Source organism: Xiphophorus maculatus, chromosome 5 (genome assembly GCF_002775205.1).
Source record: "Xiphophorus maculatus strain JP 163 A chromosome 5, X_maculatus-5.0-male, whole genome shotgun sequence".
Lineage (NCBI taxonomy): Eukaryota > Metazoa > Chordata > Actinopteri > Cyprinodontiformes > Poeciliidae > Xiphophorus > Xiphophorus maculatus.
In genome coordinates, this window is record NC_036447.1 from 8,884,664 (window position 1) to 8,899,866 (window position 15,203).

General features: G+C 36.3%; 1 protein-coding gene across 3 annotated transcripts in view; it reads right to left on the reverse strand.

Moving 5' to 3' along the window:
* The window catches only part of evi5l (ecotropic viral integration site 5 like), a 42,766-nt gene that overhangs the window by 24,830 nt on the left and 2,733 nt on the right, over window positions 1-15,203 (reverse strand). For all 3 annotated transcript variants that reach the window (XM_023334133.1, XM_023334132.1, XM_005797554.3), the window contains exons 2-4: window positions 7,523-7,897; window positions 4,257-4,446; window positions 2,486-2,710 (exon numbers count right to left, since the gene is read on the reverse strand). In XM_023334133.1, the coding sequence (XP_023189901.1) occupies window positions 2,486-2,710; window positions 4,257-4,446; window positions 7,523-7,758 (651 nt within the window). In that variant the 5' untranslated portion in view covers window positions 7,759-7,897. The remainder of the gene's footprint in view (window positions 1-2,485; window positions 2,711-4,256; window positions 4,447-7,522; window positions 7,898-15,203) is intronic.

The following is a 15,203-nucleotide window of genomic DNA, read 5'->3' on the forward strand; positions in this document are numbered from 1 at the left end:
GTCTTTTTATTATTCTAAATATATATGAAATTACTCAGAATATTGTAATTTCAAAGCTGTTACAGTATGTGCAAATTTGCAGATGGTATTTTTCATAAGCATTAAGTGCACTGTAAAACATTTGAAGGTGGTTTCACTTGAAAATCAAACTCCACTTGCTGCCTGGAAAATGCAATTAAGTTAGCAAAAAAATTTATTTGGTTTTAACTCAGAAAACGTTAATGAAGTTAACCAGAATGATGTATAACTTTAAGTATATATATATATAAATTGATTACTTTTCTCAAATAATTCCTGTAATTTATGTAGATGCCTCCTGTTTTCTGCATCAGTGCTGTATAAGTTTTGTCTTGTTATCGTACTTTCCTTTTTTTCCCCCCTTTCTGTATAAATTTTCTAAATACCTAATAAACATATTTAAAAAAGTTTATGAAGTTGCTTTAACAACGAGAGACAAGTTATCTAAACAGTGTTTTTTTTAAGTTCATTAATCATGAATTGAGAGTTTTAACTTAATGCTGCAATTTAAACCAAACATTTATTTCACAATATGCAAGAAAAAAAAAACTGCCCTCACCTGGTTAAAGAGCCACATTTCTCTATTATTTTAGTCACAATATCCAATTAAAATAACAACTTATTTTAGTTTAGAATAATGAAAATTTTTGTTTCAAATTGCATGAACAAATTTTCTGATATAATAATGAATTTTATTAAACATCACAATGAATTCAGCTCAGAAACATTTAGTGGGAACAGGACATTATCCTCAAACTTTAAAATAAATATTTGGTTAATAACACGAGTCAGATCAGTGTAACACACTTCCATCTCAGGATACAAAAACATGCCGCTAAGCATTCTGGGAAATAGTTCCCACTCCTGTCTTTTTCTTCTTTCATTTTTTTTAAGCGCTAACCTAAAAACTCCAGTTTGTTCAACTCTTGAATTCATAACTAAATGCAGCTCAAACGTTTTACAGTGTATTAGTGTGTCCCAGCATTTCAAAACTGGGAATCGACACTGGCAACAAGCTGTCTAATTACAGATGATAAAATATATTTCTAAAATGAGACAAAGTACCCTGTAAATCTGGCTAATTTAACAGCCTAATTTCGTCATTAATCCCCAGGGATGAGCAATATCTCATCTTTTACAGTTTACCGAGGATAAAGAGTAAATAATTATTGATCTTCTATGTGTTTAAGTGGAAGACAACTGGACTTCTTCTTCACCTCTTATCCAAAAGATTTCTACAGTTCCGAATAAAGATCAAAAGTATCAGTCTTATAAATGCAGTTGTAACAATCACAGTATCAGGCCTGTTAAGGTAACTGACTGTCTGAGTCGTCATTTCACGATCCAAACATGTCTCAAACGATGCCAACATATAAGTGGTTTTGGTCACATATGTTAAAGTATGGGAAACTTTAAAAATTTAGAACAACCACAAGGGAGGATGAAACCAAAGTCCACCTCATCCGTTTAGTTTTGCTTTTTTTTTTTTTAATTAAAATGTAAATCGTTTTTCTCATCCCTCCAGCAAAAGGAGTTAAGATAATTATTCATCCTGTAGCAATAACAATAATCTTAATTAAATTAAGCATTTTTCATTTGTGCTGCTGCCACAATTTTTTTAAAATAATTGAAGACAATTATTGTGTACAGTTGAGCAATAAAATTTAACGACACGCAATGAAATTAAAGCCGTAAAATAGAATTCTTAATATTGGAAAGGCTTTGTTGTTAGAGTATTGTTTGTGTTTGTAAATTCTGACTGTCTGCATAGATTATAGACTTTAAGCCACAAAGATTATTTACTGTTTTTTGGCAAAAAAATCCACATTGGTACTTTTGTTGTCATGTTCCTCGCTGTGCCTTTATTACACTTTGCTTTTACTAAATAACAATATGCTCATTTAAAAGAAAATAAAAAGTTTATCCAAGGCTGAAAGTAAAATAAACAGAAAAACATTGAAAACTCCGAAAGCATTAATTTCAAATTTATTCAGCAAAAAAATTTGGGAAGTTGCTTCAACTTGTTTGTGGTGGAAAATAAGAAACCCTTGAGTTCACCTGAACAGAGTTTATTTAAAGCTTGGTGGGGAATGATTGATGGTCAGACAAAAATGTCAGATATTTTTGAGTTTGTGCTGGTCCAACTGATACAAATGCCGTACAAAACCCAATACATCTTGAGCACAAGAACACTGTTACAACCACAAAAGACTTAATTCATAAAGGGCTAGTCACTGTTCTCAACCAAACACCAAAAACACCAAACACCAAATGGTGTTTGTCAAAAGAAATAAAGTAAACAGTAAATACAGGATTTCCTGGCAAGATTACAGAGAGTTTGCAAATCATTTTTGATGAACATGGTTGAATTAAAAATAAACATGGAGGGATAAATGTTTGACATTTTTCTAAAAGTTAAACCTATGAAAGTGAAGTTCAGGCCCTGATGAAAAGCAGAAGCGCTCACCTTCATGACATTGAAGAGCACTTCCTGCCCCAGGCTGTCCTGGCCTTTGAAGAACTCGTGCTCCGGGTAGGTGCGGGCGATGTCCCGACGGATTAGCTTCTCGCAGGGAGACGACATCTTCAGCAGCTCAGAGTACTGGTTCTTCACCGGCATGTCGGTGGCGTTGCCCAGCAGCTGCCAGACGATGGCACGGAAATGATGGGGAATACCTTTCCTTATCAACTCCTGGAAAGCAAATACATAAGGCTGAAAGAGACACTCATTCGATACTAACTGAGCAAATACCTATCAAAGTTTTAAAAGGGGACCTATATGTATGAATCACATTTTGCATATTTTTGCACTTTTTGTAATTTGGTTCTCAACTGCCTCTAAAAAACAGCTGAGGCACTTAAAACAGGTCAATGTTTTTTGGTGTCTAGAAAATGAGTGGTTTCAAAAACCTCCCGATTGTTAAGTCACATTCTACGGAAACTGTGCTGTTACCTAGCCACCCAAGCAGAGCGCCATCATGTTTGGTCAGCTGGTTTTACCGCTGTATCTGCTATGCAATGGCTGCTGGAAAAGAGACGTATTTTGTTGTTTACTTGCCATCCAGACACCATTTGCTGCATTCTGGTTAGTTGTGCAGGAAGCTCAACTAACAAGAGTTGAGTTTGCAAACTCAACTTCTGCTTTTCAAAGATGTACAGTTGTATATTTGGGGATATGTTTGCAGCCATTTTCATGTGCGAGTGTACAACACATGTGGTCAGAAGCAGCTTATTTTGAGCACTTACAAAAGGACCTAATCAGAATAAGTTACTAAATACGCTCACTTCTATTTCTATTTTTTTTCTTGGCTTTTTCAATCTCCCTTGTTGCTGACAATATTTTTCTTCTCTTGTTTCACATCCATCTTTTCTTCCCACGGGTAAATTTGGTTTGTGTGACAGAGGACGCAGAGGGGAATGCAACACAGAGAATGGACAGGGAGGAGTGCTGGCTGTGCATATCAATACATCTAAGCCTTTTGCAAAACAGAGGTCATGACAAATAACACCAACTCCAACAAACATTTTTCAGACACATATGTGTCCAAAATTAGAAAACAAACTACAGTGATATTACAACTAAGAAAGAGCTGGGTGAAATATTTGGTTCCCCCCAGATAACTTTAACAAATAAAGAGCAAATGTTCCCAAATCAACAGGATTTGTTGTCCATGATGAGAGGAATAAACACAGTGCTGATGCTATTGTTGAAGAGTTTTTGGACACATTTTCTAAAGACAAAAGAGAACCAATAAAACCGATATAATCTGCAGCCACTCCTAGTGTTTTCTTCGGATGTTTTCGCATCATTTCCTTTAGTGGTTCTTGTTCAAGGCCACCACAAGTATTGAGTGGGAAACATTTTTTTCTTAATCGGTTTGACTCAAACTGATTAAGAAAAGGTGTGATTCGCTTTCAGCTGGTGTGGTCGCTTTCACACCAGCTGAAAATGTAACACATGTTCTCATTTTGGTCCCCAATCAAAAACACTAAGGTTTATGTGTTCAGGAAGGGCAGTTGATGCATCATATAAGAGGTTAATGCTACTCTGGGTTTGTTTAACTCATCTACTCAGTTGCTAACGTCAGGATCTTGGTTTCATTTCCTCCTGAACGTTTGTGTGACTCCCACCAGTTAGAGATTTTTAATAAACCTTTTAAAACCTCTTTTGTGTTTGACTCAATTATCCAAACTCTACAGTGTACATTTTTAAAATCTAAAGCCTAGGTGTACCTCACCTTCAGAAGCTTGTCCTTCTTGCGTCTCCACTCCTCCCACTCATTAACAATACGGCCCCATAAGATCCAGGTATCTTCCTCCAAGTGCGACAGGTTGGAGGAGGCAGAGGAGCTGGACACCAATGAGGAGCCGCTGTTGCGTCGCGAGCCGCTCATAGATCGCATCGACTTTGAATCCGCCTCCAGCAACCTGCATGCAAACAGTTCATGAGCTTTAGGATAACGTCTATCAGCAAGTTTGTCTTATTCAAGATGCTAGAGAACATTGACATAAGTAAGCAAGAACAAAGCTGAAAAAAGCATAAATTGTTATGGAAATATCTTATTTCTTGCTAGAGATTTGAGAGTTTTAATGCCTTTTCAGTTTCTTATATTCATCAGCAGACATGTTTGTTTTCCGCAAAAATGGAGTGTTAATGTTCCCTATTTTTAGTTTTGTACAAATCCTGTACTGTCTAGCTGAGTAAAGAACACATTAATATTGAGGGGAAATTTTCACCGGTGCAATTTTAGTAACATTTTTGCTTTCCTCTTTCTGTTGTTTTTTACTTTATGCTTTCCCCAAAGGTTTGCCCTGAATCCTCTCCTGCGACTTTCCCCTGCATGCCTTGAGCCTCCGTCTCTTGTGCAGCCACTTGTGCGTTGTTAAATACTTGCAGCCCCATTTTCCACTGGATTAGGAATTTAATAAAAGGAGTCTGGAAGTGAATGCCCTTAACATGTATGATCTGTGTTTCTCCAAAACCTCAGTCGCATAGCCATGGTTGAAAAAGATTATCTTTTTTCTCTGACTGTCTTCAGAAATGTTTCATTGAGTTTGAACTGCAGAATGTTTATCATGGCATCTTGGATTCTAGATCAGAGATAGTCGTTGGATTCGGAAAAACATATTCTCTGGTAATGATCCGACCAATAAGCAGTTTTTCCCAAAAGGATGTCCCTGAGTCGCCCTCCATGTCCTCTAGGACTTCAAATGTTTCTCCTGGAACCAGTCCAATCAAAATCCAGTCCATTTTATTTATAAAGCACATAAAACAAAATGTTTACCCAAACTGCTGTACAGTAGGGACAAAACCCGAGACAATAATAATAACAAAATAAAAAACATTAAAAACAGAATAAGACTTACTAGAAAGACTACAGATATTATAAAAAGTGTGTTTTTAAGAAGGACTTAAATAGCAACAGAAGACTCTTGGCTCATATTTAATGGCAACTTGTCCCACAATTTTGATCTGATAACATATTTTTTGTCCAAAGATCCACAATGCACTATTCTACTTCAGCAAGAGCTTTTGCTACATCTTACAGTTCCTTTTTCATGTCACCTTTCAAATCAAATCAAAGGTGATTGAGTGAATATCCCTCAAGGTTTGCTGAATTTCTGTCATTTTCACAGGAAAGTTGATCTTAAGCTTTCTGAAAGTCCTCTCTCCCCCCCCCACTTGTAACTATACAGTCCCCTGTTTTTTTATTTGTTTTGTTCTGTTTTTTAGCTTTTCTCTCCTCTCCTAGATTCCCACGGCACATTCCTCCATGTTAAATCCCTGGATTATATTCATAAAGGCAACCAAATGAGGGACTAGACCTCATGGCTACACTCCTTTTTAACAAATTAATCTGGGAAGTATGGCATCTATTTTTATTTGACCCCAGAGAGTAATTATTTTTAACTTTAGAGGTATGTCTCTATCAGCTTGACATGGAGAGACAAGAAAGTCAAAATGTCAGTTTCTTTTGCTTCTTTTTAAATAGATTCTCAATTGCATTAAGGTCTGTACTTTGACTGGGCCGTTCTAATACGCAATTATTTTTTTAAAATCTAAACTATTCCACTGTAGCGCTGCCTGAATGTTTAGAGTTGTTGTCCTGTTGGAAGGCGAAGTTCTGCTCTTATTGTAAGTCTTCAACAGCATCAAATATATTTTCTTTCTTGTCATCATAAAGATGTCAACGCCATGTTTCACTTTGTGTATTCAGAGTGGTGCAGTGTTAGTGTTTTGAATGCTGGCTCAAAAAATTCTATTTTGATCTTATTTCAACTTCAAGAGGTGTGAATACTTCTTCAAAGGACTATAGTTGTACTGCACTACTGCAAACTTAAATAAAGGCTAATCTGAGTATAAATTCAGTGCCACCTTTACTGCATGTTAAATAGCCATTTGTTACAGCTGCTGCAATTAAAGCTGGCAGAGTCCAGAGTCAGTCAGTATATTTGGGGCTGTTATTGTGACTCAGCAACATGAACTTTAATACCATCACCTTCCAGTTACACAGCTCTGGAAAAAACCAAGAGCCCACTGCACTGAACCCATTGAAAACCTCCTGGTTATTCCACCAATTATTGATTTCTGAACTCTTCCTGAGTTAAAACATTAGTTTTGTTGTTTCTAAATGAATATGAACTTGTTTTCTTTGTATTATTTGAGGTCTGAAAGCGCTGCATCTTTTTTGGTATTTTGACCATTTCTCATTTTCTGCAAATAAATACTAAATTTTTGCTTGAAATTTTAGAAACATGCTGTCAGTAGTTCATAGAATAAAAGAACAACATTAATTTTACTCAAACATAAACCTATACAGAGTAAAATCATACAAACTGATCATTTGAAGTGGTCTCTTAATTTTTTCCGGTGCGATATGGTTCATTTCTGGTACTGATTTGTCTCCCTGTACTTCCTCTGGGTTTTATGGTTTTACACAAACTAAGTGATCTGATTCTACACGACTACAGTGCAAAAACATACAGTTTTAAGAAGGTTTGATGAGTTTCTAGTGCAAATATATTAATACACTAGAAATAAGACAAAACTAGCCTACACGTAGCTTTACATCAACATATAGGAGCTTATTTTAAGTCAGTAATTCCTTAATATTGATAAAAAGTACAATATTAATTAATTACTGACTTAAATATCTCCTATATCTTGCTAACAAGTTAACTTCTAAGTTACGTTTGTCTTATTTCAAGTCATTGAAAGATATTTTGCTTCAAGTCATGTGCACTAGAAACAAAAAGGAAAAATACTAGACAAGACTTTTTTTGCAGTGTACATATGACTCTCAAACTGTATCAAAAATTTTAAAAACAGAACTGTGGCAACAGGGAAGTAGTTTGTTCTTCAGTTTAAAAATTAAACAAACCCCATTGTTTGATCTCTTGCAGTGATTATTACAAATTAACTTCCAGTCCACAATCAGATGGGAACTTCCTTCTATATATCTGAATTTAAGTTGTTTAGGCAACACAATAGCTCAGCTGTTACCTGTTCTGCTCCTCCAGTTTGGCCAGCAGCTCAAGTTCATCTGGACTCAGATTTTCAGAGTCTGCAGGAGAGGCTGCGGGTGCCGACAGCACTGCATCATGGGAGGAAGAGTCTGGGCTGAGCACTGGGCTGCCTGTTGATGGGGGGTCTGCGTCCAAACCAGGAGGAGACGAGGGGCACTCCAGCTGAACTCCAGTGGCGCTCTCCCTTTCTGGGCTGCTGCTGGGGATGGACATGGTGCTGAGGATGGAGTGTGAGGAGTGACACAGTGTGGGTGCAGTAAAGGGGTCTCTAGCGCTGGTCTCCCTCCTCACTGAGCCTGGCTGTCGCCTGATTGGGCAGCTGGAGGGCCAATCTGATCAGAAATCCTTAAACCTGTCATGGATACAGAAAAAAACTCAATTTACAAACAGATATTTAACATGACAAATATATTTATCAGAAATGTTCTTGTCATTGTTTTCTGCTTTTTAATTTTTATTAATAACTATTTCTTTAAAAATGAGCATAATAATCTTGAAATGAGACAAGAATGCCAAGAATGTTCAATTTGGAGACCATTTCATTCACTTCACTGTCCTCAAAATAGAGAAAAATCACCAAAGCTCACATCTTGCTATGCAAAGATGTGATTTTTAAAATGATCTAAATATCAACATTACATTTAGAACTGAAACAATTAATGAAATTAATTTAGTAATTGATTAATTGTTTGCTAGAGTAGACAGACCCAAAAATGGGCATTGGCTGAAAGAACATTTTCAAAGCACTAATTAAGCCAAAACTTTAATATATATAAAAAGCATTTGTCTGTAATTATGTTCGATCCTGAACTGATCAAGTGGCAGTTTTTGCCTCACATGGTTCAAATTCTGTAAACTCCCATCAAGCACCTATTGCTATCAATCAGTTAATCCACAAAATCATCAACAGATCAGCTCTAAACTTTATTGATATAAAGTCAAGCAAAAAGGGAGGAGCTTTTCACATTTCACTTTTTTTAGCGGCAGATGCATCCTTTGCTACAAATGATTAAATGTTCACTAAAGGAATGTTATTTTCTTTATTTAAAAAAATATCTAAATGGTTAAATGAAACAGCTACAGAATGTGGCAATTTCTTTATCCAATTAATTGACTAATTGTCAAAATAATTAATTGTTACATTACATGCAGAAACCATTTTCTTCTCCACAATAACACAAAATTAATAAATAAATTATGTAAAAACAAAACAACATGTATATACTCCCTTTTTTCTTTTTGCCAACCTTACATGTTGCAGATTATTAGTATTACAATTTTCAAATAAGATGACGCGGCAGGACGAAGGTATGGAGGAGAATGATGGATGAATAGCAAATCAACACAGCACAAGAAATCCAGGCAGCACAGGTTAGCAAAAGCAAAGCTCCAACACTGGTAGCATCTGGTGAGAGGTCACAAAAGCACCACACAACAGTAAGACAAGAACCTGACAGAGAGCAAGAGATACAGTCGGGTATAAATACACAGGAAAGGTAATCAGGGGAAACGAGGGACAGCTGGGGACAATCAAGGGGAGACTCAATTAACTGAAAATGACACAGAAACCTAAATTAACACAGAAAAAAAACAAAAACCTTACAAAGATGGATGTTTTCTTATTAGAAAACTTCAACAGAGACCTGACACTGGCAACGAGACTGAAGGAAATCCTCCTAATCTCACATAAAGTACAAAACTTAATAAGGTACTGCAGATACACAGCATGTAGGAGAGGCAAGGCGAGGCAGGAGCGTAATAACTATCCGAGGACTGCATGGGAAAGAGACAATGATTACATTCATCCACTGCAACCAGCCTGAACAAAACAACCATTAACGGTTCAATAAAACCAGCTGTGTTTGTAAAAAGAGCCTTGTTTAAAGGGAATCACAAACACCATCATTTGGGTCGAAACATAATCTACCAATATAAACTAAATCAGGTTACGGCCAATAAAGACTTCTTATTACAAAGCACATTGAGTTTTCGTCATAAAATTGCGACAGCTGGGGAACCTCAGGCATTCTGGCCCCATCCTGTTGATCACAAGTTCACTTTAATTCAACCGACTGTAGGAAGTAAAATGAAAAACGCAATGCTGAACTTTAGACACCAGCAGATGCTAGCCTCTGGTTTTGAGAGTGAATACAAAGGAATAAAAGGATCATTCTGAAATACCGACTTCAGAAAAGGTTCCTGGCTGCTTATTTGAAAATTTTTTAATCTCATGCACAAGTCTCAGCTTCTGATTACCACTTTAGACAGTTACTGTAGGCAGTGTGAGACTTTAAGGCAGATTAAAATGCAGAGATGCACCAAACCATGTGCTGACAGTCAGAATCGGCTATTTTTATACTTTACATGCCATAAAAAAATCTAATTATATTCTCTGAGAAGTGAACACACCATTTCTAAAGACCTATCAAGCTCATTCAGGCTAAAAGAGAGAGTTAGACTTAAGCAGATAACAGGAAGCTGAACATATTAACAGGAAGTGGGTGTATTTAATCCTAATGCAGAGTCCAGTTCTGTCTGCTACAGAAGATGCTTGATTAGGAAATCTTAAGAGTCTATTAATAGCTAAATAAGAGTATCTACAGGAAATGTACAGTTAGACTGACGGTTGCTGTCATGGAGTCAACAGTATTAATTGTACTAATCATTGTAAATGCTAGTGTAAGATGTTAATCATTTATCATCATTTATGAAAAATTATAACATCCTGTTTCCCAGCAGAGCTGCGTAACGCCCACTGCTCTCTCTTTCTCACGCGGGGTGTTGCAGCTGGTGATAACATAAATAATAAATGACCATATATGCTGGTTAAGGCCCTCTTACAGTTAGAATAAATTAAGAATTTATCAGTCTAACACAACAGTAAGTCACAGATACATATTTAAATTTTGAAAATAATGTATTTATTTTGAATGAACCTTGCAGAAAATATCGGGATCTTGAAAAACGTTCCCTTCTTTTCAGGTAAACCTCGATGCAGATTGTCTGGTTGTGTGATTACTCTGGATTTCTCCAGCCTCAGGCAGTGACAACTGGAAGGCTGACAAACAGCTGATGCCTGGATCCCTTCACAACATGGGCAAAAAACATATTGATTAGACTTTTCCAGCCTTGTATACTATGAAGATCTTGTTATGACAAAAACAATATCCACAAAGACCTACATAATTCAAGGAACGCGTACAAATCTGAGCAGCACTCACATTTCCAAAGAGATCCAATCCCAGCTGTGTGTGCACATGTCTTCCCTTCAGGGCTATCTTTTCTTTTTTTTGTGTAAATCTGTAGCTGCTAACCTTGCTGTGGTTCAGATTCATGATCTCATGTTGGACTAGTCACATTGTCTCGACATTCAGCTGCTCTACTGTCCTTGTGACTGCTGCGGCTCCATGCTGTTCAAAGCGCACCATTGTAAAGGAGGGAGGTGTTTTTCTATTACTGCAGCTCAGTGATCTCTGCCTTCCACCCACATTTAACATGCAAATGGTGTGATTGACTAAATACTACTTGAAGCATGCATACATGCATCATATGCACGCATATATTACTGTAAAAGAGTAAAATGGTCAAAAGACAAATGCAGCAAAAGGCTTAAGATGTTTCCTACTGAGGTGGAAAGTGGCTCTGTCGAAGAGCAGTTCCTTCCTTCCACATGAAAATTTTATGGGCAAGAGAGAAAAAAAGCATATATAATATGTAATGGAAACACTCTTTTGTTGCTAATGCACAGACCTGGACCAGTTTTTTATGTTACTGATAACGACGCTTAAAATGATCCATATTTTATCGCAGAAGGATCATTTTAAATATGTCAAAAAACAACCTGTAATTTGACTGTATTTTATAAAATGGAGAAAACAAAATCCCATGTGAAAGCATTTCATAAATGGCAACACAGAATCAGTGGCTTAATTAGTGGAACCCCTGTAGTTAATGCATTTTTCCTTCAATCCAGGATAAGAAGGTTTTCTCCTAGAAACATTTTCCAAAGTTGATGATTCAGATTGAGGAATCTGATTTCCACAGTCTCTTTAGATCATCCAGAGTTTTACAGTAAAACTGAAATGTATTTCAGCATATTCCTTCTTTTTCCAAAAATATTGGAAGAAGCAACATTTGGAGTTTTTTTCCCCCTCAGCCTTAATCTTATTTAATCTCAATTTTGAGATGTATACGTTTGGTTTTATTAAGAAGTCTAAGATGCCACACAGGAGTTTTACCAGCCTTACCGTCCTCCTCACCATGTCTGGCAGCAAAATATACAATGATCCTCCTACTAGTGTCCAGTTACTTAAAAATATAAATCAGGGTCTCATCATATTTTTACTAGCAAGAAGAAATAAACATAACTGGAAACACTAAGAAGAACTAAAGTAAAACAGAAACAAGGCTGATCTAAGGAACACAGAATAATAAAACCTCAAAAAAACTCAAAACAATCCAAGACATAGCATGCTGATCAACTCTAAAAAGTAAGCATAATCGTTTCCCACCCCCAGTAATGGTATTTTACAGTTATTTTTAAAGGAGAAAATATTATTATTCTTCGTTAATGCATGAAACCTACAGCACTGTGCAGAACAACAAGGTAAAAACAGACTGAGGGACAAACAAGGGTGGGTATACTTTCTTTTTCGTATGACTTTCGGTACAAGATGTAAACAGTCTAATCAATGCTTCATATGCGGCTCAATGATGCATCAGACTCTGTGCTGATAGAGTTCTATTAATATTCAGGCATCTGTGCATCAATTACCAAAGGACATAATCCAGCATCATTTTTTGGCAACAACAAGCTACCCTCTAAACACCCTTCAACAGTACAGCCTGCACAACTCTAAGATTTATGCAATTTCACACGCTCACGTTCTGCAGCAGATTTTTTTTTCCCTCTGGGGTTCATCTAAAGCAAAGTTCTTGTGTTGATGCACTACAAATCAAAAGAGACACTTTTCATGCAGCTGTATTTTTAAATGATTTTCCAGAAATTGAATGTTGTGACATGATGTAACTTTTATGTCAGAAGAACTATTACAACCTGTAGCAACTGAATTTCCATCACAGAAACCATGAATCAGAACTGGAAAAAATATTCTACACACACGCACACGCACACGCACACACACACACAAAGAGTTTTTGGCTTCACAAGAAGAGGCTGCAGGCTCTAAGACTACCAAACAAAACATTCAGTAGTGGAAAAAGTTTGAAAGGAAGCAAGAAAAGCAGGAATTGCACACCTCAAGAAATTGTTAAAAATATACTGATGTGCTTCTTTATTTAAATTTAACATTATGAAAAAATTTAACCCTTCATATCATGGAAAAATGATCTACCCTCTTGACACAAGAATAAACTCAAGTTTTTAAAGACATGGCGGCGTTATAATTAATTGTTAGTCGATTGATAAGACCAGTCAACTTTAGATGAACTTAATGAATGCTACTACAACGTTTTACTATCTGTATAGAAGCAAAGCTTGTTTCCACCTGTTTTTGAAAACGTATACATACAACATTACAGGTCTGATGAAATTTCTCTTATTTCTAGTCAATGAAGCAAGGTTTACCAAGAAGAATATTAAACTACTTTGAATCCAATGAATGAAAATCAATGAAGAAGTTAACATTAGCACAATACAAACACATGTAGCCATTTGCACATCTATGCCCTCGTATCTGGCAGATTTTACACTTGGTTGGATCCAGTTACACACCTACAGGCTGAGAGAACAATGAGCCCAACAGATGATGCTTCTACTACAGCAGCCAGGTCATCAAGCTGCTGCCTGTTTCCATGTGTCAGCAAAGCAGACAAAGAGCAGAGCTGCACACGCAGGCCGGCCAGCAACAAAGCAGCCACGCATCGACTTCCTGACTTTACATAAATAGGACAAAAATATGACTTACTTATACTAACATTTACCCATGGCATTCATCACTAATTTTAAAATAGTACAGGTCAAGGACTGGTTTGATTATTATTTAAAGATTCTGGTGATTTTAGTCTGCTCATGTAAATTTAGGCTGCAAAATATTAACTTAATAAAACACAACAACAATTAAATATTTCATCAAATAAATGGCAGATATGTTGAAACAAAAAGCAAGCATTTTTATTGTAATGTGTGGAGGGAAATATTTCAAAAAGCTTTTTTTTTTTTTAAATAAACCAATGCGAAAATTCTGAAGAAATGAATTTAGAGAGTTTGCAAACTCAAGAGACAAGAGTTGACACTTTCACACACTGGAGCATGAGTTCATCTGAGGGCAGTTTAGCCATCGAAGATCCAGAATACACAGACAGGAAATGATACAGTTTTTTATGCATCTACTAAACATGATGCCGGTTCAGTCTACTTGTTTTTGTTCACTGATACACAAGGATTCATAATCAATGGAGACATTGTTAATCCATTAAATGTATAGTTACATTTTTTATGTTCATTCAATGCTAAAAGAAATCAGGAAAGAAACTGTTCTGAATAACTAGAATCCTGAATAACTGAATCCTATAGGTATTCAGTTATCCAATAGGATTCAAGTTATTGGACCCCCACTAACTTGAATCCTATTGGATAATACCAATAAGCTAATTAAAAGAGAAACAACAAAGCTTAATTGATGACCACAGGCAGAGGCAGCTGTTATAACATTGACAGAAAGTCTTCCACACACAGCAGCAGCTGCCAGTTTTCACAAGCTACAGTCATAAATCAGCACTGACCAGTTAGAAAACCTCATGAGCAATGACACTAAATATATTTTGTATTAATTTGTACCTTTTACTTTACAGTAATGTTACAATTGTTATTATGTATGATTGTGTCATTTGTTGCGGTGGTTTCTTGGTTAAGTTTTGTTTTTCTGCAGGTCTACAGGCAGACTATAGGGTTCTGACTTGTGTTCTCTCTATGTTTGAGCAGCAACATGGCCAAAGCCGTAGTGCTCCACTTATAACCACACTTTTCAGATTTTTAAAGTAATTTTTTAAAATAAATATGTATAGTTTTCCTTCTACTTTTCTGTTTGTTGCTCCATCACAATAAAACATGATGCAGCTTGTACATTTGGAAAAATTCATGGGGAATGAATACTTTTGCCTCTACCTCTGCTGTTTATCTGGACATATCATATAATGTTGTAGCTGCGATTTAATCCTCAGAAACTTCATCCTCATCAGTCTTTCAATGTTATGACCCAAATATGAGACTCACCACATTCCTGTCAGTGCAACTAAAAACAGATGCAGACGATAATGAACTTGGACAGCAGCAGGAAGACAAATGTATGTAGACGTTACGCCTGGTTCTGTTCAGATAAGCACATCCCTCTAACACAGATAGTACAGCAGCAGAGGGGAAGCTGGAGTGTGGTTGCGTGGCATGGTTTTGTTTTGTTCATGCGTGATTGTGGAATCTGATAAAGCAGAGGTTTTTGAATCATCACTACTCAAAAAGAAGGTCACCATAAAAAGTGAGAATCTGATACCTGCTTTTCTTGATGAAATGTGTAACTTTTGCACTGAAAGTCGATTATACATATAAGCCTTAAAGGTTTACAGAGCTATCGTGACCTTAGTGTTGATGCAAAATGCTGCATAAAAGGTCTTATTTAAAAATGACAGAGATCATGAAATCA